The sequence below is a fragment of the Monodelphis domestica genome, chromosome X (genome assembly GCF_027887165.1).
Source record: "Monodelphis domestica isolate mMonDom1 chromosome X, mMonDom1.pri, whole genome shotgun sequence".
NCBI classification, from domain to species: Eukaryota; Metazoa; Chordata; class Mammalia; order Didelphimorphia; family Didelphidae; genus Monodelphis; species Monodelphis domestica.
The window spans coordinates 73,693,549-73,713,046 of record NC_077235.1 but is presented as its reverse complement, the minus strand read 5'-3'; the positions used below and the strand labels follow the sequence as shown (position 1 = coordinate 73,713,046).

The following is a 19,498-nucleotide window of genomic DNA, read 5'->3' as shown; positions in this document are numbered from 1 at the left end:
CCTTCCTTGGCTGCCAAAAAGGAAAAAAAAATAGGTTGTTACCATTCGTCAGGGGAGGAGGAAGTGAGTCGTGAGGATAGTCAGTGGAAAGCTGCTTTAATTTTCCAGTGGTCATTTATACCAACTGTGTACCAACTGGGAGGCCAGGGGCTGACTGGGGCTATATGATCAACCAGAGGTTGGAAAGATGGCTTTCATCCCAGAAGGGGGAGAGTGGGGCCAACCCTTATCTTCCCACATTCCCCCAATTCCCTATGCTGCATAAGCTTCTAACTTCCCCCTGGGCACTCCCAGCTGCTGCACAGATGTCATTGGGAAAATACCCTGGCCCTCTGACATACTCACTGTCCTCCAGGTCACCTCCTGGCTGAGTTAGCAGGCATGAATGGGTTGCCACACATCCTACATCTCATGACATTATCTTTCCCCACAAACCTAGCCTCTCCCAAGTTGCCCAAGTATATTGCCCATGGTCTGCCGAACCTTCAGTCACCTAGATGGACAACTTTGGTGGTGTCCTCCACTCCTACATGTCCAGTCAGGTGTTAGATCTTGTCTGCCCCCACTCCACTCCACCACCAAAGTGTTTTTCCCAAAGTACACTTCTGAACTTACTACCCTAATTACACTCCAATGAATAAAGCCAATTGACTTTATGCTCAAATATCATTCCCCTCATCCATTTAAAGTGTGTTTTGGGGGGCAGCTGGGTAGCTCAGTGGATTGAGAGCCAGGCCTAGAGACGGGAGTTCCTAGGTTCAAATCTGGCCTCAGACACTTCCCAGCTGGGTGACCCTGGGCAAGTCACTTGACCCCCATTGCCTAGCCCTTACCACTCTTCTGCCTCGGAACCACTACACAGTATTGACTCCAAGATGGAAGGTGAGGGTTTAAAAAAAATAAAAATAAAAAATAAAATAAAGTGTGTTTCGTAATGTATAGAATTATCAGTACAGTGGGACCTGTATAGTTTATAAGTATAGACATCTTGGGGGTGCATGTTCAAAATTTTTTATTGTCTTAGGAGTACGTAATCAAAAAAGTTCAGTCTCAGCAGGGGAAGGGGAATGTTGAAACCTCTCTCTCATCTGCATTTCTGCAAAGCCTAGTTGGTGTCTGCCACATGCCTTGGCACTCAAATGGCTGGAGTTTCCAGTTTGGGGCAACTGAAAGTTGTTAAAACATCCCATCCCCCAAATCTTAAACCACAATTACCTGATCTATCACCTCTCCCACCCACAGTCTCACTTCTGCCTCCAACATGACTGCCCCATGCTGTTGATGGAGCTTCTGTTTACCCATTCACTCATCTTTGCAGCCAACAGTTATTGGGTCCCTATAGTATATCCAGAGCCTTGTCAGAGGTCAATTAAAAAATGCATAATTCTTGACCTCCCTGATTTATGATTAGTTCAGGGGAGGTATGTGGAAGATGGGCTGAGCCCACCCATACCTCATTACTCACAAAGGTCCTTGAGGGCAAGAACTAGTTCATTTTTTTAGTATCCCCAACCCCTTAAACAGTATCCTGCATGCTTGGCCTTAATAAAGGTTTGTCAGTTTGAACAGATTTGTGCGAACCATATACATGGGCCTATATATTCCTCAGAGAGGTAGACATGTGTATATTTCCAGTAAATGTGAAAGTGTGTTCATGCTATTTTGTTCTTCGCTTGTTAAGAAGATCCACCCATCATCTGGTGTCATTTGTGGTAAAGAAGAGAACTTCTTTTTTTATAATGCACAAATTTCATTTTAATGGCCATTTAAAACAAGGAAGATGATTTGAACATAAACAAAAATGGATGTACATTTACTGGAATCCTGTTTTTCAATTATATGCATTAAAACAAGACACCAATCGCTTTTTTTGGTCCACTTAAATACTCTTTCCCACAAGAATGCGCCGTCTATGTGGACTCTTGAAGTGTGTCAGGAAGAGAAAGGCAAAATGGAACTGTAAGATGTCACAAATTTTGGACCAGAAGTGTCCAGTCAGATCCTGGAAGAAAAGCCACTGAGAAAGCCAGTGGTCCCCCAGCTTAAGGACAATAAAGCCCAGGCAAGATATTATAGCCAGAGTGATGTATGTGGCAGAGACACTATCTCCATAATGGCGGTGCACATGTAGGGCACTCCATATAGCAGCAAAAATATGACATGCTAAGGCTACATCAAATCCAAGATGGTGGAACAAGGTGAGGCAATAACTGGCCAGGGAGATAAACTCAATACAAAAGAATGACCAGGGATGCCAGCCATTCTCCAGATAGTGGCACCAGACCACTGGCCAAGCAAAGATGGCCAAAGTAAACCATTGATCTAGAACAGCAGAGTTGTGTGTCTGGGTACAGATACGTATCCATTGAATGGGACCATAGAGCAAGGCCATGACAGCAAAGACATCTTTCAGGTAACGGATTTGTCTCAGATCTTCCCTATTTCTCATAAGTTTCTTATTTCTCTGCAACCAGTACCATCCCAAAAGCATGTAGCCCAGGTTAATGAGAGAATTAAAAGGCATAGCTAGAAAGGATGGGAAGGCATGAACTGGAACCTCGGCATAGTACTCATAGCCCACTTCAGTAAAAATGTTGTCAAACAGTCCCATGTAGACAGTAATAAAACACACACTGGCTGCAAGAAGCACGTGGATCAAAGCCAGGGAACACTGGACCTTCATCTGGAATGACAATCATGCAAATCCTTATTAGTCAAAGAGAAACCATTGCTGATCCTTTCTGAATTGAGATCAAAAGCTCAGTCTGAAATATGTTACCCCTATGATTAAACATACAGGAGAAAGACTTGAATAAAGTGCACCTTTGGAGTTTTCTCACAGGAAGAAGCTGTGGCCACTGGTTGGTGCCAAGACAGAACATTTCCTTCCTACTTACAAGTTATTATTTTAAAGTTGATGCTATAAAAATAACAATCCTACTTAAATTAATTTACTTATTCAGTGCCATGCCAATCAAACTACCAAAAACGATTTTGTAGAACTAGAAAAATTAATAACCAAATTAATCTGGAGGTCAAGAATATCAAGGGAATTAATGGAAAAAAAAAGTGAAGGATGGTGGCCTAGCAGTGCCAGATCTTAAAGTGTACTATAAAGCAGTAAGCATCAAAACAATCTGGTACTGCCTAAGAGCTAGAAGGGTGGATCAACGGAATAGACGAGGTAAATGACCTCAGCAAGATAGTGTACGATAAACCCCCAAATCCCAGTTTTGGGGATAAGAACTCACTATGTGACAAAAACTACTGGAAAAACTGGAAAACAGTATGGCAGAAACAAGGTATAGATCAATATCTCACACTCTATAAAGGTCGAAATGGGTATATGATTTAAACAGAAAGATTGATATTGTAAGTAACATAATGTCTAACTGTCAGATTTATGGAGAAGGGAAGAAATGAAGACCAAATGGGATAGAGAACATTACAAGGTATAAAATGAATAATTTTGATTATATTAAATGAAAAAGGTTTTGTACAAACGATACCAATGCAACCAAGGTTAGAAGGGAAACTGGGAAAATTTTTATAACAAATTTCTCTGCTAAAGGTCTCATTTCTTAAATATATAAAGAAGTAAGTCAAATGATAAGAATCCAAGTCATTCTCCAATTGACAGTCAAAGGATATGAATAGGCAGTTTTCAGAAAAAGAAATCAAAGCTATCAATAATCATATGAAAAAATGTTCTAAATTTCTCTTGATTGGAGAAATGCAAATGCAAATGACTCTGAGGTACCACATTACACTTAGTAGATTGGCCAATATGACAGTAAAGTGATAAATGTTGCAGGGTGTGTGGCAAAATTGGGACACTAATGTATTGCTAGTGGAGTTGTGAACTGATCCAACTATTCTAGAGGATAAGCTGGAATTATGCCCAAAGAACTACAAAAGAATACATATACCCTTTGATCCAGCAATACCACTACTAGGTCTGTATCCCAAAGAAATGTAAAAAAAAAAAGGGGGGGGGGGGAAAGGACCTGTTTGTACAAAAATATCTATAGTTGTGCTTTTTATGGTGGTAAAGAATTGGAAACTAGAGGGAGGTCTATCAATTGGAGAATAGAGAAACAAACTGTGGTATATGATGGAGATGGAATACTATTGTGCTATAAGGAATGATGAACTGGATGATTTCAGAAGGAACCCGAAAGACCTTCATGAACTGATGCAGAGTGAAATGAGCAGAACCAGGAGAACATGATACGCAGTAATAGCAATATTGTGGAATGATCAACTGTGATAGACTTGGTTACTAACAGCAATACAGGACAATTCTGAGGGACTTACAAACATGAATAATATGAAAATTTTGTTTTGTGTGCTAAGACATGTATAACCCAGATCGAATTGCTTGTCATCTCAGGGAGTGGGGAGGGAGACAATGGATCATATAACTTTGGAACACTTATGTGGAAATTTGTTATTAAAATAAAAAACAATAACAAAATTAAATTAAAAAAAAAAACCTTGATGTTGAAGACTAACATGCATCTGTCGTACATCTCAGCCTTGGTAACTGCTGGCTTTTTCTTAACTGTAAATGAATCAAAAATGAAACTAAACCTACACAAAACATTTAGCACTGGTTTCTCCTCTCATGATACCCGGGCTTTACTTTTTCAGATGCTTTATCAGCTTCTTTCCTATGTCATCTAAAATGGTTTTCTTTTTTTGCCTCCATCAAGTTTATGGTCTTATTTTCCTATCAATGAAAAACTTTACTATCCTAGTTATCTGTTCTACTGGTTAAATAATTTTTATCCATACAACGTAACACACACATATACTATATATGTACAGATATACACAGAAACATACATAAGAGTGTGTGTGTGTATCACTCTGATATTTTTGACAACAACCCAGGAAAGTCCCATCAGCATCTCACTCAGACCAACCTTCCTTTACAAAGTACTCTGAACTTCAAGATCGCTTATCTTCTTTCCCTGCCCACTATCAAAATTTCCTTTCCTCAATGTGAAAATATCACCTCATTAACCTTCTCAGAGTTATGATTTTTTTGGAAGGATGCTTTTTTACCCAAATGAATCTCTTGTTGGGAGAATTTCAGGCAGGAAAACAACTAAGGGAAAAAAGCAATTTGGGCATTGGGGGTCTGCAGAAAAGAGCTATTCTTTGGGGAGGGAGCCAGGCTATCGTAAGTGAAATCCATTTAGGAATCAAATCTTCTAATGTATTTCTGTTTTTCAAAGCTCACAAAGCTCAAAATGGCTGGGGAGTTCAAGCTCCCTCCTTTGGGATTGGAGAGAGCAATCTTGTTCATATCAGGACTGCCTATACCCATTATGGTCAACACTGAAATTTAGATTACTCCTACAGAAGCTACAGCAAACACAGGATGACTACGTGGAGAGCTGGCTGCTTCAGCAGTTTCCTGTACATAAAAGCAGCAACCAGCCCGTGTAAGAGATGCTGAGACTTCACCAGAGATGTAGCCAAAGTATATAAAAATGGAATAAAGTAAATGTCAAGTTACGGTCTGCCTAATGAAAGAAAAGGTCTGTGTTTGCATTGGTCTCCTGACATTCTACAAAGCAAACACTGACACACTGGTAATCAAGAGGGAGAATTTCTGTAAGCCTAGGAAGCCTCTAGACTGCCTTTCCCTTATCCTGGCTCCATGAAACCAAAGCAAGAAATCCTCAGGTTTGCTTCATGACAACTGGCTGGTTTTCCCCCCTTTGTCACTGGAGAACAAAACAGGAAACACAGGCCTCTCTTTCCCGGATAAAAATCCAAAAAGGTAACATTAGAAGTTCCTTAATATGGAGGTGGCTTGGGCCAGAAAAATGTCCAACATAGAGAAAAACATACTTGACTGAAATAAATAACTTGGGAAAAGAACAGAGATGATTTTTTTCATCTTCTGCTAACACGAGGAATGTATTATTCAGCCTTCCAGGGGTAGAAAAATGGAGTTGAATACTCATTTCTAGAAAATCTGTATAAAGATCATTTTGGGCTTCGACTAAAGTTAAAAGTATTTTAAAATTAATTTCTTCATGCTTTAGTAATATCTTGAATATTTTGTTTTAAAGATTCAAAATTTTGCAGTGTCATTATTATCACTGTCAACAATTTCTACAGAAGACTATTGCTACTGAGGGCTGGGCAGTACTGACCCTGTAAGTTAGACTCTTAAACAAATCCATGAAGGAAGAAGATGGTTCTCTTCTCAGTTGCCTCTTTACCCTAAAAGAAAAAAAAAATTCTTGTGAAAGATTCCAGTAAGTCATATTTCTACTGTATTATTAGTTGCATTTTTTTAAACATGGGAAATCTGAGATAGAACCTGTTCAAACAGCCTCTTCCTTAGACTTTTTTCCTAACCATCTTCACAGTTTAGATGTCCATTAAGATGACCACTTTATATTTATTCATCCTATCCTCTTCTAGACACTTGAAATACTTCACTAGGGTTTGACAGAGCCATCTTTTGGTGATCTGGCTCAGCTGGCCATCAAACCATCTGAAAGAAGTCCCCAGTAAAGACATCACTCCTGCTGAAATCCCCCCCCCCTCTTAGATTTCATCACATCCTCACTTTTCTTCCTATGGTTTTTTGTGCCTAAATATGTCACCATTTCTAGATCACAAACTTGGAGAATAGAAGAATCTACTCTTTTTTAACTTCCCAGCAGCACTCAAGTCTTTTATCCTATAGTGCCATTTTAACAGAGAAGGAACCTCATCCTGAAGATGTATTAAAGTAAGGGGGCAGCTAGGTGGCTCAGTGGATAGAGTACTGGGTCTGGAGTGGGAGGACCTGAGTTCAAATTTGGTCTCAGACACTTCCTAGCTGTGTGACTCTGGGTTAGTCACTTAACTCTGTTTGCCTAGTCCTTGCTCTCCTATTTAAGAGTCATTACTAAGCTGGAAAGTAAGGATTTAAAAAAATAAAGTGAACCTGAGGTACTGAATCACAGAGTGGTTCCACTCATTCTGTCAATCTGGTTCTTACTAAAGGCACAGTCCCTAGACTACCTCCAGGAGAGGACAGCCTTAGAGGCTGAAGACCAAACCAGATCCTGGGACAAATGAAGTGAAACCTGAAGCTCTAGGAATGGGCCAGGGGTGGGGGTGGGGTGTCCTGGGCTGTCCCTGAAGCCCCCAATCTTTCACTCCCCAAACCCAATCTTGCCTGCTGGTAAAGAAGTTTCCTGAGATAGAGCAGAGAGACTCAGCCAGGTATGTAGTCTCTTTTGATTCCTTTGTTGCTGAAGCAATCAAAGTAACCCCAAACAACCTGGCCCCTAAGTGCAAGGAGAAAAGAGAAAAATGAGAGAAATTTGACTTGGCAACTGTTAGTTATGGCAGGTTTAGGGGACAAGGGGCTGTATAGAGCCTGGGGTACTGGGATTTGGGGCTTGGAAGGCTCTCCGGTAATCTAGTTCAAGGCCCTCAATTCCACAAAGCACCAATCAGAAGTTCAATATTCGGAGTGCTCTGGCCAATCCAGCAACCATCCTGGCCTCAAATACCTCTGGACCCCAGTTCCTTGGACCCCTGGAGTCTGCTACCGTTCTCCACCTCAGTGGTTTTACTGGGACGGTCTTTTCTAAGGTTAGATTGAGGGAGTTTCGCTTCGGTGCTCCCCAAACCTCGCCTCCCTACGCAGGCCGGCTGGGGTTCAAGGTTCTTCCCTAACTTTTGCCCCAGCCAGCCCTCATAGCTGGCCCCTAGAGGCCGGCTCCCGTTCATTTTGCTCAGGGGCGGGACGGATGGATTGAGCACCGCCTCGCAGGGGGCGGGCCTCGGGCGATCAACCTGGGCGGATTAACAGGACCGGACGAGACGGGGCGGGGCGAGCCTCAGCGGGTGGAAGAAGGCGGGCCGCTGGGTCCGTTGGCGCGCTCTGGCCAATAGGCGGGATTTCCCTCGGTCCGGGGCGGGCCTCGCTTAGCTATGGGGAGATTACGTCAGCCAGTTAGCGGGCCAGGATTAACGGGAGGAGGTGGGAAGGGGAGGATTCAGCCAATCGAGCGGCAGAGCTCGGGGGGGAGGGCCCAGGCCTCGCCAAATTAGGCCCGAAGAAGGGCGGGGTTCACAGCGGTCTGTAGGCGGGCTGGCCCCTCGCCCCAAGTCCAAGGGCGGCCTCCATTGGTCTGGCTCCGCCTAGGAGGCGGGTTCGCGGGGGGCGGGAGGCCGAGGCCGCCGAAGCTTACCTCAGCAGCTCCAGCTTAAAGAGCCCGCGGCAGGTGGGCGGGCGGAGCGTACCTCAGCCGCAGGAAAGGAGGAGTAGGCGGCGGTGGCGGCAGCGGCGGCGGCGGCCCGCTTAGCCTCCCCGAACCTCCCTTCCCTAACTTTTACACACCTGAGAGAGGCGAGATGAAACCTTAGGGAAGGCAGCCAAGGTAGACCTCGGCGCCCGACCTGACTGACTTGACTACCGCCCTCACCGAAAGTAGTTCCAGTTCGAGGTTCGAATTCGGGATTATAACAATTACCGGCCGCAGCACGCATGCGCAGAATCTAGGGTGGGGGAGCAATTTTGTTGCTAGGCAAAGTTGGCAGGGGCAAGAGTTGTTGCTAGGGTAAAAGAAAATGGCGCCCGTGGCGGACGGAGAACGATAATTGGCTGAGGGCTTGTAAGGAGAAATTTCTGAGAAAGGCTCCGCCCCGCCCCCAAACTCACTAAGGGGAAGTAGCCTCTCCAATTGAACTGCGTGCTTCTCCCTTTGTGCCCCTCCCCATCCGTCAACATCCGGGTCCCGCGCCGCCATTTTTGTTCCGGGGAAAGGAAGCAAGTTCGAGAAGATGGCGGCTAGCCCCTTGCCTCCTCCGCCCCCACTCCCCACCCCCACCGCCTAGGCATTCTTCACCTAGCCAAGTTTGCCGCCTTCTCCACGGGCCTATATAGCCCTTGTCTCTAATGCTCTCGTAGAGAAATAAAGGCCCCGGCGTTCGCTCCTGGGCCTCCTACAAAAATGGTTAGTGGCTTGAAAGGGGCGGGAAGGGGAGAATAGGTAGGACCCCAGGGCCACCATTTTCTTCCCTAAAAGGGGAAATGCAGAGTTCCTAAGGCGTGGCGGGGAGGAGGGGCATGGCGGGAAGGGAGGAGTAACGGTCGTGCAGCCCTCAACAATCCTATCTTTGTTGGCAGCCGAGCAAGGCGGAAGGCGGGGGCAGGGGGGAGGCCAGCCCCAGGGAGTGGCCAAAATGGCGGCTCCCTTTAAAGAGGCGTGATGAGTGCCCTTTAAGATGGCCAACCTCCGCCAGGTCTTCGCTCTGGGTGGGGGTGAGGAAGAACTCCGTTGCCTTAGACAGGAACTAGGACCGATGGCGTGGCGCCTGCCTCGGCTGACAACGGAGGCTGGGCTGCTCCATATGGGCATCTAGCCGCCATCTTTGTTTTGAAGGGCTAAGATGGCGGCTCCCAGGCCACCGCGGGTACTTTCGTAACAAATTGCCGTCCATTTCGTCGGCTCTCCCCGCCCCCAGGCCTGATTTTGGGTTTAAAGTAATGAGGGCATTCTAGGTGGGAAGGTGGTGACTCTTATGTCCCAATCGCATGCCCAGATCCTTCTTGAGCAGCCTTGGCAACGGCAACTAGGGATGCAACATCCTGGCACTTATATCGGCGCGGCCATGTTTGTTTTCAAACGAACCCACATCACACCCGCTTTCCTTCCCACAAATTTGACCACCCTCATCCGGGTATTTCCACCGCCGCCATGTTTGTTTTGAGGGGCGGAAAAAATATGGCAGCTCCCAGATACAAGGCATGACTCCAAATTCTAATTGCGTCCTGCCCTAAACTGATCGTGGCCCCCTTGTTTCTAGCCACGTCCTCCAAGCCAAATGTCTTTGAACACATTTCTGAAGTTGACTGCTTGGGTTCGAAGTCTTTCTAAACTTTTTGACTAGTCTTCATCCGGGCATTTACACCCCTCTTTCCCCCCCCCCATCGCCATCTTTTTAGTGTTGATGGAGGAAACTACTTACAGTCGCTATGGGGGCGGGGCCAAAATGGCGGCTCCCATGGAGGCGTGAAAACCCGCAGGATGACATGGGTCCAAAGGCGGTCTAAAGGGAGCAAGCAGATAAAACTACGTTAGCCAAGAAAAATGGGTCGTGGAGTTTCCTAAAGAGTTTAAGGTGGCGGGCCCTTTAAGGGCTCTAGCTGAGAGGGCGGGATTAGGGCGGGGGGGAGTGACGTTTCCCAAGCCCCGCCCTCCCGACCAGCCGCCGTCGCCATGTTTAGTTGTTGCTTCTCCACTCAAGATGGCGGCTCCCAGGGAGGAGGCATGAGCGCCCTGAGTCTACCGCTTTCAGTGCCGTACAGCTGCTACCTTCGAGCCTAAGTTCAGCGCTCTGCAGGGCGCAGAGAGAGGAGCAAGGGATCCAGACGAAGGAGGACACGGCATTGCCGTTGTCCTCCTTTTGCTTTGCTGCTGGGGAAAGTGAGCTGGGAGGAGAGCAGGGGGAAAGGAGGAGCCGGTCCCAAGATGGCGGCTCCCAGCGCTGTGGCAGCGGCCTGAGCTGCAGGGCTGGGCTGGGCTAGGTTCGGGGTGCCGAGAAGCAGCTTCAGGCTCCGTGCGTACACGGACCAGGGGTCCGGAGAGCTAGTAGCCTCCCCAGCAGTCGCCTTGGGGCTTAGGTCAGGGGCTGCGGCGTAGGCGGTTGCGTCAGGAAGCCCGAAGCAGGCGAGGGGCCGGCAGCCGGGGGAACCGTCCCAAGATGGCGGCTCCCAGCAGCGCGCTCTGAGCGTCAGAGACGCCCGCGGGAGCAGGGTTCGAAGCGTGCTGTCGGCTGCCGCGCCCGCCCGGGGACCCCAGCAGCCAGCGCAGCCCAGGGGAAGGCGGGAGGGCTGCCGGGGCTCGGCCATTTCCGGCGGAGGAGGGATCAGCCCGGGGAAAGGAGGCGAGAGCGCGGCAGCACAAGATGGCGGCTCCCAGGGCAGGTCTGTGAGGTGGACGAGCCGGCCGGGCCGCTGTGGCCTCGGAACCGAATCGGACGCTCTCTCCAGTGGCCGGGACCGGTGCTACCCCCGGGGCCGGCGCTCTTGCCGCCGCCGCTTTTGCTTAAGTGTCTGGGCTGCTGTTAGAATTCGGAGTCGGGCCCGAGTGCTGGGGGGGTGAGTAAGATGGCGGCCTCCATGGAGGCGGTTGTTGCCTTGTGAGCGGCTTTTCTGACCAGCCAGCGTTCCTCCTTGGAGCTCCGAGCTCCGCGGCGCCCGCTGAACTCAGACTACTGACTTGGGCCCCAGCTTCGGCACCCCCACTCCCCGCCCCCTGAGCGTGCCTGCTCCTGCCCCAGCCATGGCTTCGGGTCTGCAACCCGCCGCGGTGGTGGCCTCAGTCTCAGCCTCCTCCTCTGCTGTCGCTGCTGCCGGGAGCAGCTCTCTGGCTCAGCTGCTGCAGCCCCGCTGGAAGCGAGTGGTGGGGTGGTCTGGCCCCGTGCCGCGCCCCCGCCACGGCCACCGAGCCGTGGCCATCAAGGAGCTCATCGTAGTGTTTGGTGGTGGCAACGAGGGTATCGTTGACGAGCTGCACGTGTATAACACGGGTAAGTGTGCCCTGGGACCTGGGGAGAGGGACACCGGGGTGGGTGGGTGGCGGGCCGGCCGCCCGGCCGCCCGGCTACCCAGCTACCCAGTTGCCGCTAGCAGCAGAGCACCCGGCTTCTTTCCCGCTCCCGCCCCCTCCCTCCACCTTAACCCTGTCCTTCCCCTGGAGGCGAGAGCGTGTTTGCACTGCAGTACTGGGAGAAGGAAGCGGCGGGAGCCGGCACTTGGGCTAGGGTTAGATAGAGCTGGGGCTGGAGTTGGAGTGGCGGGACTGGGGAGCTGATGCACCCCGGGAGCTGGGACTGAGCGGGGGCGGGAAGCCGCTACTTGGCTTTCCCGCCTCCGAACTCTTGCAGCTACTGCTGCGGTCGCGTGCGCCCTTCCCCCCTCCCCCGCCCCTTTTTATCTGTTTTTTTTTCTGCCGTGCTTCTGGCACAGAGGCAGACCCCCGAATTTCATGGCCCCGGGCTGGGTTCGGGGCGTAAAGTGGTGCTTTGCCAGGCTGAGCGCTCCTTGCCCAGTGACCGCAGGAAAGACTGGGGAGATTAATCGTTTCCTCCGCGGAGACATGTGGCTCCAAAATAGCCAAACCCAGGGCCCCTCCCCCCAATTCGGTAGGGAAATGTGTGTGGGTGGGTGCTTTTCGGCGCGGTTGTAGCCCCTACCTAGGGAGTTCGGGGTTTAAGGAAAGTGCTAACTGTCACGCTAATGAGCCACTGTGCCCGCAGAAGTCCAGAACTCGGAACCTCAGGCTTGTCAGTAAGGCAGCCTCCACAGTCCTGGCTCGGAGGGTTAAATAATGGATTTCCACTCCGTGGAGATGTTCTGCCCCCGCTCCTTTTAGACCTCTGCTCTGGGGATGGGGAAGCAGTTCCTGGTTATCTTTTCCTAGCTCTGCTGTAGCCAGATTAGAACCCGAGCCTGGCCTGCCGCCTGCCCGCCCCCTAGTTTACTCTTAAACAAGGAGGGATTGTCATCTGGGGCCCCAAAGCCCAGGGAGAGCTTTTCCTTTCAGCTCTTCCGTGTGTCCTCCCTGCCACTTGGGCTACTGAATTGAAATTGATCAAAGTGGCCAGCCCGCCCGGGGAGCCGGCTGCCCAAAGTTTGGGGTCAGTTTGTGGGAACCTCCTCTTAGGGAAGGGTTAAGTTTTGCCCAAGATAGTGGGTGGAGTTTGTGGGGTATACGCCGCTGCCGAACAATGCTTATACTTTAGGAATCTTCAGGGTAGCAAAAACTGGGAGGAGGGTGCCTTCCTTGTGCTCCCGGGGGGGGGGGGGGGGGGGTGTTTCGTGTTAATTGGGGTAGGATTCAGTTCCTGTGCCCACAAGGGACTTGGTCCTTCTTGCCTTGAATTTTGCTTTTTTAACCAGCCTAAAACTAACTTTTTTGACATAAACCCATCTTGTTGGCAGCAAGGCCTGTAATGTGCCAAGGGAGCAAATGGGCAGTTGGGCCTGGTAGGAGAGATGGGTTTGTGCATCTCTTGGGTCTGGGGTTGAGGGGTGCCCTGAGGACAAATACTCTCCTTCCATGAACTACCTGATTCGATGTTCTGATGCCCAGCAGCCTTTGCTGCCAATGTACAATTGACTGGCAGACACTCAAATGCCGTTACTCTGTGTGCCTGGCATCATTGCCACAAATGTTGGCATGGGGAGGGGGGAGCTTCTGAGCTAGGCTCCTAAGACTATTGAAGAGGCAATGTGGCTAGAGTGCTGGGCTTAGGAAGACCTGGATTCAAATTTTGCTTCTGACCTGTAGCCATGAGCAAGACCTTGGACCTCTAGGAACCTTCCTTTCCTCCTCTGTAAAAAGAGTAACAGCTAGGAGATTTCCCTGAAATGATATTTTGAAGTTTGCTTTCTGTTTGCACCCCCCCCTCCCCCCAAACCAACTAGCTCTCTTTGGGAGTGCTCACCCCTGCCCATGTATATCAGCTTTCAAGTGGAAATTGCTTAAGATTTTGGTTCCTCATCTGATGCATCTGCACATTGACTCCCTAGAGAAGGGACCTTTGTTTCAGGGGTGTAGTAAAAAACCAGCTGTGCTTAGAGGAAATAGTCATGAGATAGATAGGGAGAAAATGAACTTCTCCAACACCAGGCCCGTTGCATTGCAGCCAGAACTTCGGAACAATGCACAGTTCTGGAAATCCTATTCAGATGGAGTCTAGAGCAGCCTCCCCAGCAGCCAGACTCTTCTAGAAAGTCAGATAGGAGCCAAAACCAGTGCTGGGGGCCCGGCAGGCAGCAGTAGCACGTCCCGTCGACTTCTAAAAATGTGCCTCTCATCTTGAGTCTTAAGGTTTTAGGATAGATGCAGACTTTTTTTTCTTTTTTAAGTCCTTGTCTTCTGTCCTAGGAGCAGCAAGGGCTAGGCATTTGAGGTTGAGTGACCCATTGGGGATCCCACAGCCAGAAGTGTGGAAGACCAGATTTGAACTCCTCTTGGAAGGTCTGAAGTGAGACCCCAAAAAATGACTGATCGTGTGATATATGATCTACATGACCTACATGATACAGATATTAGTACATCTGATCTTTGGGTGCCCCACCGAGTGAGCACTTGAATGTATTGGCTTTTGCCTTTGGTTTTCCTTGCATATTGTCATAGAATGGTAGACCATCTGATCTATAACACAGGGAGGGGTGGGGGGAGAAGAAGAGAAAGGATTTAACCATTTACATAGTGACCCAGTTCAGGCAGAGCTAGTTATCACATTATGACTAACAGTGGTCATAGGGGTAGAGATAGGATTTGATTTGAACCCAGATCTCTCCTGATCTATGTGGGGTACTCTTTCACCACTGTTATTGCTTCTCAAGAAAATCCTTGATTTCATATATTTCAAGAGACCTGCTGAGAAAGGAGCAGACTGATACTTCTGTTCCTCCTGGGGCATTACCAAGAGGTGGGCCCTTTATACCAAGTTAAAATGTGTAGCAGTGATAAAAGAGTGAGCTCTGTGTCTCTGCAGGTATTTAAGCAGAACTTGGACGCTATTCTGCAGAAATGTGAATGAGAAAAGATTAATGAATAGCCTGGGAGACTGAACTGTTCATTTTAAGATCCCTGCCAGGCCTTAAATCTATTATTCAGTACTTTCAACATGTGGTACCAATGGGGCATTTATTTTCAACCAGATAGATACAGTTGAGGAGTGACAATGACTAATATTACAAAGTTGTGTGTGACCAATCTGGAGCTTGGGACACTGTTAGGAAAAAAAGTTGAGAAGCAGCTGGGTGGCTGAGTGGAGAAAACGCCAGGCCTAGAGCCCTGGCCTAGGCCACTTTTTTATTGTCATGCAGAACAAACTTCCATATTGGTCATTGTTGTAAGAGCAAAGTCATACAGAACCAGAACCCCAAAATAAAACTATAAATACACCTATGTGAAAGCCTACTTCCAAAAGAAATACACTCCAGCAATGCTTTCTCTGGAGTTGGGTAGCATTCCTTGTCATAAGTCTTTCAAGCACTGCTGAGAGGAGCCACGTGTTTACAAGTAATTGTCATCCAGTGTTGCTGTTACTGTGTACAATGTTCTCCCGGTTTTGTTTATTTCACTCTGCATCAGTCCCTACAGATCTTTCCAGCTTTTTCTGGGTTGATCTGGCTTATCATTTCTTAAAGCACAAAAGTATTCCATCACCATCATATACCACAATTTGTTCAGCCATTCCCCAATCAAGGGACACCCACCCCCTCGTTTTCCAATTCTTTGCCACCACAAAAAGAGCAGTTATACATTATACACAGTAACTGAAACATTGTGGGATGATCAAATGTAATTGACTTAACTACTAGCAGCAATGTAATGACCCAGGCCAATTGTGAGGGACTTCCGAGAAAGATACTATCCACATCCAGAGAAAGGACTGGGGGAGCAGAAACACAGATGAAAAACGTGATGTATCACTTTATAGGGGGATGATTTGGGGGTTGGTTTTAAAAGATTATAACAAAAATGAATAATATGGAAATAGGTGGAATTGTTTTGTCAATTCTAGGAGTAGGGGAGGACACGAAAAATCACAGAGCCATGAAAAAAAAAATTTTAAGAGTAGTTATAAATATTTTTGTACAAGTAAGTTCTTTCTCCTTTTTTATCTCTTTGAGTTACAGACCTAGTAGTGGCATTACTGGATCAAAGGATAATCTGCCGTTTCATGGCCCTTAGGGTATACTTCCAAATTGCCCTCCAGAATGGTTGGATCAGTTCACAACTCCACCAACAATGCATTAATGTCCCCACTTTGCCACCATCCCCTCCAACATTTACCACTTTCCTTTACTGCCTTAATGGCCAATCTGATAGGTGTGAGGTGGTACGTCAGCAGTTGTTTTAATTTGTATTTCTCTAATCAAGAGGAATTTAGAACCCTTTTTCATATGATTATTGATGGCTTTAATTTCTTCATCTGAAAATTGCTTGTTCATATCTTTTGACTATTTGTCAATTGGGGAATGACTTGTATTTATTCTTACAAAGTTAACTTAGTTCTTTGTAAATTTGAGAAATTAGGCTTTTATCAGAATCATTTGATATAAAAAAATTTCCCACTTTGTTGGTTCCCTTATAGTCTTGGTTAGATTAGTTTTGTTTGTACAGAAGCTTTTTAATTAATATAATCAAAAGTGTTCATATTATAATACTCTATCTCTTATAAATTCTTTCCTTTTCCATAGATCTGCCAGGTAAACTCTTCCCTCAGCCACTTAGCGGTGTGACTCTGGGCTTAACTTAACCCCAGTTGCCTAACCCTTGTCCTGCTGTCTTTAAAGTTGTTAGGGAGACAGAAAATAAGGGTTTACAAACAAACCTTGAACCTATCCTATGGGTAATAGATCAGTAGCAGATACCTTGATTGGGATGAGAAAGATAGTATATCAGAAAGCCACTCTATCACTGTGATCTAGGGACATCCTTACACCCACCCTCTCACCCCTTAGTTTCCCCATCTACCTAATCAAGAGGGTTGAACTAAATGACCTGAGGTCTCTTTTGGCTCTAAGATCTAGATGATAGATAGCTCCCTGCTTTTATTGTTTGTCTTTACCCTGCTTTGGGTCTCCCAAGGGTGGGTGAAATTAATTTGACTCAACTTATTTAGAGAGGGTTTTCTATCTGCTTTTATTGTTTGGCTCATCTTCCTAGAAAATTGAGGAAACTTGCCTGCTAATTTTGGCATTCCTTGCCCCATCCTCTTGGGAAATAGGGGAGAAGTGCCTTGGGTTGAGAAGATGAGGGAAATGATTTAATGGTAGGTGCAAACTGTAGAAAAGCTATTTAAGGGACAACTAACTAGGTGACTTAGTGGAGAGATCTCCAGACCTGGAGACAGGAATTCTAGGTTCAACTGTGACCTCAGGCCCTTTCTTGGCTGCAGATCCTGGGCAAGTTACCCCAGTTACCTAGGCTGTACCACTCTACTGCCTTGGAACCAATATTTAGTATTGCTTTTAAGGGTTTGAGGGAGGGGAGAGGGAGACAGACAGATAAGAGTGGGGGGGGGCAAAGAGAGAGGCAGGTAGGCAGAGACACTATTTAACTAATGGACATTGGTGGGAGTAGGGGGCTCTGTTACCCAGCATTCATTAGAATATGTGTAAACAAGTTCAAGTGAAGCTTGTTTGATTTGGAGGAGCGCTTAACGGCCAACCCCATCCTCTGTGATAAATTTTCAGTAGTTCAAGATGACAGTAACAGTGAAAACCTAAATGCCCCCGGTTGGGGGTGGGGGTATCCTCTAGAGGATTCTCACTTTGTAGTAAGAGGGGAGGGGATCTGATAAAGTACAGGTGCCATCTGGTGGAAACTTGGAGGCCTGTAGAATCAGGTCATGCCAGTGGGCACTTCTATCCCACCAAACTCAACTTTCAGAGCCACAGTCAGAAGAGAGCCGTTTGTATGTGGCCCAGAGCATCCATTCTGTTTACTCTGCAGGTTTATTCCTTTCCCTGGCCTTGGGAGCTAGCTTGTTTAAGTGCCAGTCTTCTCTGCCAAGGTGGGATGAGGGAAATAGGAGTACACTTTGCTTGCTTTTTTTCTTTCTTTTTTTTTAAATCCTTAACCTCCATCTTAACCAATACTATTTATTGGTATTGATTCCAAGGTAGAAGGACAGTGAGGGCTAGGCAATGGCTGTCTTGCCCAAGGTCACCTAGCTAGATAGTGTGTCTGCGGCCACCTACCTCTAGGCCTGGCTGTTCCCTCACTTTGCGTTCTTCGTAAGTGCATGTGATGGAGTGGGTACTAGAACAGCACCCAGGCTACTTGCCACTCAGGAGATGCATAGTAAGAGTAAGGATGGGAAGTGGTTTGTGGGTGTTTTGTCGCTTTTGTGAGGAGGGGTTTAGTGTCCTTTACTGGGCCACAAAACCCTTTAATTTCCCCCTTTTCTCCCATTTGCTTAGTCTCCTAACTGAGCCCCTGGAAAAGAGGTACTAGTCAGCCTTCCCTCGTGCTCAGCAGATGTGCTAACCCTGAGCATTTCTGCCTCATGTCAGGGGAGGAAGGCTCTAGCTTCTCAAGCACAAGCGATTTAGGGCCTGAGTATTTGACCATTCAGTCAGCCAGAAAATGTTTTTAGTTTTATCTTTATTTTAATAACACATTTCCGCATAACTTTTCCAAAGTTAAAGGATTCATGCTATCTCCCTTCCTTCTGCCCACCCCCTTCTGGAATTGATAAGCCATTCAATCTGCAATGTACATGTATTAATCTCTCAACATTTCCATGTTTATTTTTATTAGTGAATAATCTTATAAAACTAGTACCCCCAAACATAAACCCAAATAAATAAGTGAAAAATCACATTTTTCATCTACATTTATACTCCAAGTTCTTTCTCTAGAGGTGGAGAGCATTCCTTTTCATAAGTCCATCAGAATTGCCCTGGATCATTGTGTTGCTGTTAGTAGCCAAGTTTATCACATTTGGTTGATATTGCTGTAACTGTGTACAATGTTCTTCTGATTTTGCTCATTTCACTCTGCATCAGTTCATGAAGGTCTTTCCGGTTCTTTCTGAAATCATCCAGTTCATCATTCCTTATAGCACAATAGTATTCCATCTCCATCATATACCACAGTTTGTTCATCTATTCCCCAATTGATAGACCTCCCTTTATTTTCCAATTCTTTGCTATCATAAAATAGTGCAGCTATAAATATTTTTGTGCAGATAGGTCCTTTCCCAAATTTTTTTAAATCTTTGGGATACAGACCTAGTAGTGGTATAAGCAAATGTTAAGGGGCCTGCTGTGTGCCACGCACTGTGCCTAAGCCCTGGGGATGCAAAAAGAAAGGCCAAAATAGCTAGCCCCTGCCTTCATGGAGCTCTCATCTAGTGAGGGAGACAACACAGAAATCCCATGAAGACCTGAGCAGAACAGGTGGGAAAGGAAGCTCTGGAGGGAAGACCATACTAGCTGCAGAGCCCAGGGGAAGGCTTCTTGTGGCTGGCACTTGTGCTAAGTCTTGAAGGGAGCCACAAGAGCCAGGAGGTGCGGTGAGGAAGAAGACCAGACATAGTGTGGGAGACAGCCAAAGAAAGGGAATGAGTACAAGAAATGGAGGAACTGCAGGAATGCTGGGGTGGCTAGATTTTAGGGGACATAGAAGAGAGAGCAACCAAGTAATAAAACAGTTTCAGGCCAACCAGTGGCATTTACATTAGTCTTAGTGGGGAACCACTGGATCTCTTGGAACGGGGTGGCATAGTCTGAGCTCCTCTTGAGAAAAATCCCTGCTAGCCAAATGGAGGTTGAAAGAACTTTGAGGCTGGATAGAACTATTGTGGTAGTGTGGGGAGAGGAGAAGGGGTCCTGAGCTAGAGTTCTGGTTGTATCTGAGTTCCATAGATGTCGTCAGCTAGAAAGGACAAGATTTGGCAACAGATCTGAGGCTGTGCAGTGAATGGGAGAGAGACA

At 47.1% G+C, this 19,498-nt stretch overlaps 2 protein-coding genes across 17 annotated transcripts in view; one reads left to right on the top strand and one right to left on the bottom strand.

The window, feature by feature from the left end:
* Positions 1 to 1,729: 1,729 nt before the first annotated feature.
* On the bottom strand, positions 1,730 to 10,140 carry TMEM187 (transmembrane protein 187). 5 transcript variants are annotated; one of them, XM_016426624.2, is made up of 4 exons: positions 9,997 to 10,140; positions 7,193 to 7,304; positions 6,174 to 6,243; positions 1,730 to 2,683 (listed from the first exon to the last, which is right to left on the bottom strand). In XM_016426624.2, exons 3-4 carry the CDS (start codon positions 6,201 to 6,203, stop codon positions 1,880 to 1,882), a joined length of 834 nt encoding a protein of 277 aa, XP_016282110.1. In that variant the 5' UTR covers positions 6,204 to 6,243; positions 7,193 to 7,304; positions 9,997 to 10,140; the 3' UTR covers positions 1,730 to 1,879. The 5 variants fall into 5 exon arrangements, with proteins under 5 accessions (XP_016282110.1, XP_016282112.1, XP_016282111.1 ...); XM_016426626.2 differs by lacking the exon at positions 9,997 to 10,140 and adding an exon at positions 8,217 to 8,723; XM_016426625.2 differs by lacking the exon at positions 9,997 to 10,140 and adding an exon at positions 8,366 to 8,723.
* Positions 10,141 to 10,252: 112 nt separating this feature from the next.
* HCFC1 (host cell factor C1) overlaps positions 10,253 to 19,498 on the top strand; it is a 29,966-nt gene continuing 20,720 nt past the window's right edge. For all 12 annotated transcript variants that reach the window (XM_056809451.1, XM_056809450.1, XM_056809445.1 and 9 more), the window contains exon 1: positions 10,253 to 11,559. In XM_056809451.1, the coding sequence (XP_056665429.1) occupies positions 11,313 to 11,559 (247 nt within the window). In that variant the 5' untranslated portion in view covers positions 10,253 to 11,312. The remainder of the gene's footprint in view (positions 11,560 to 19,498) is intronic.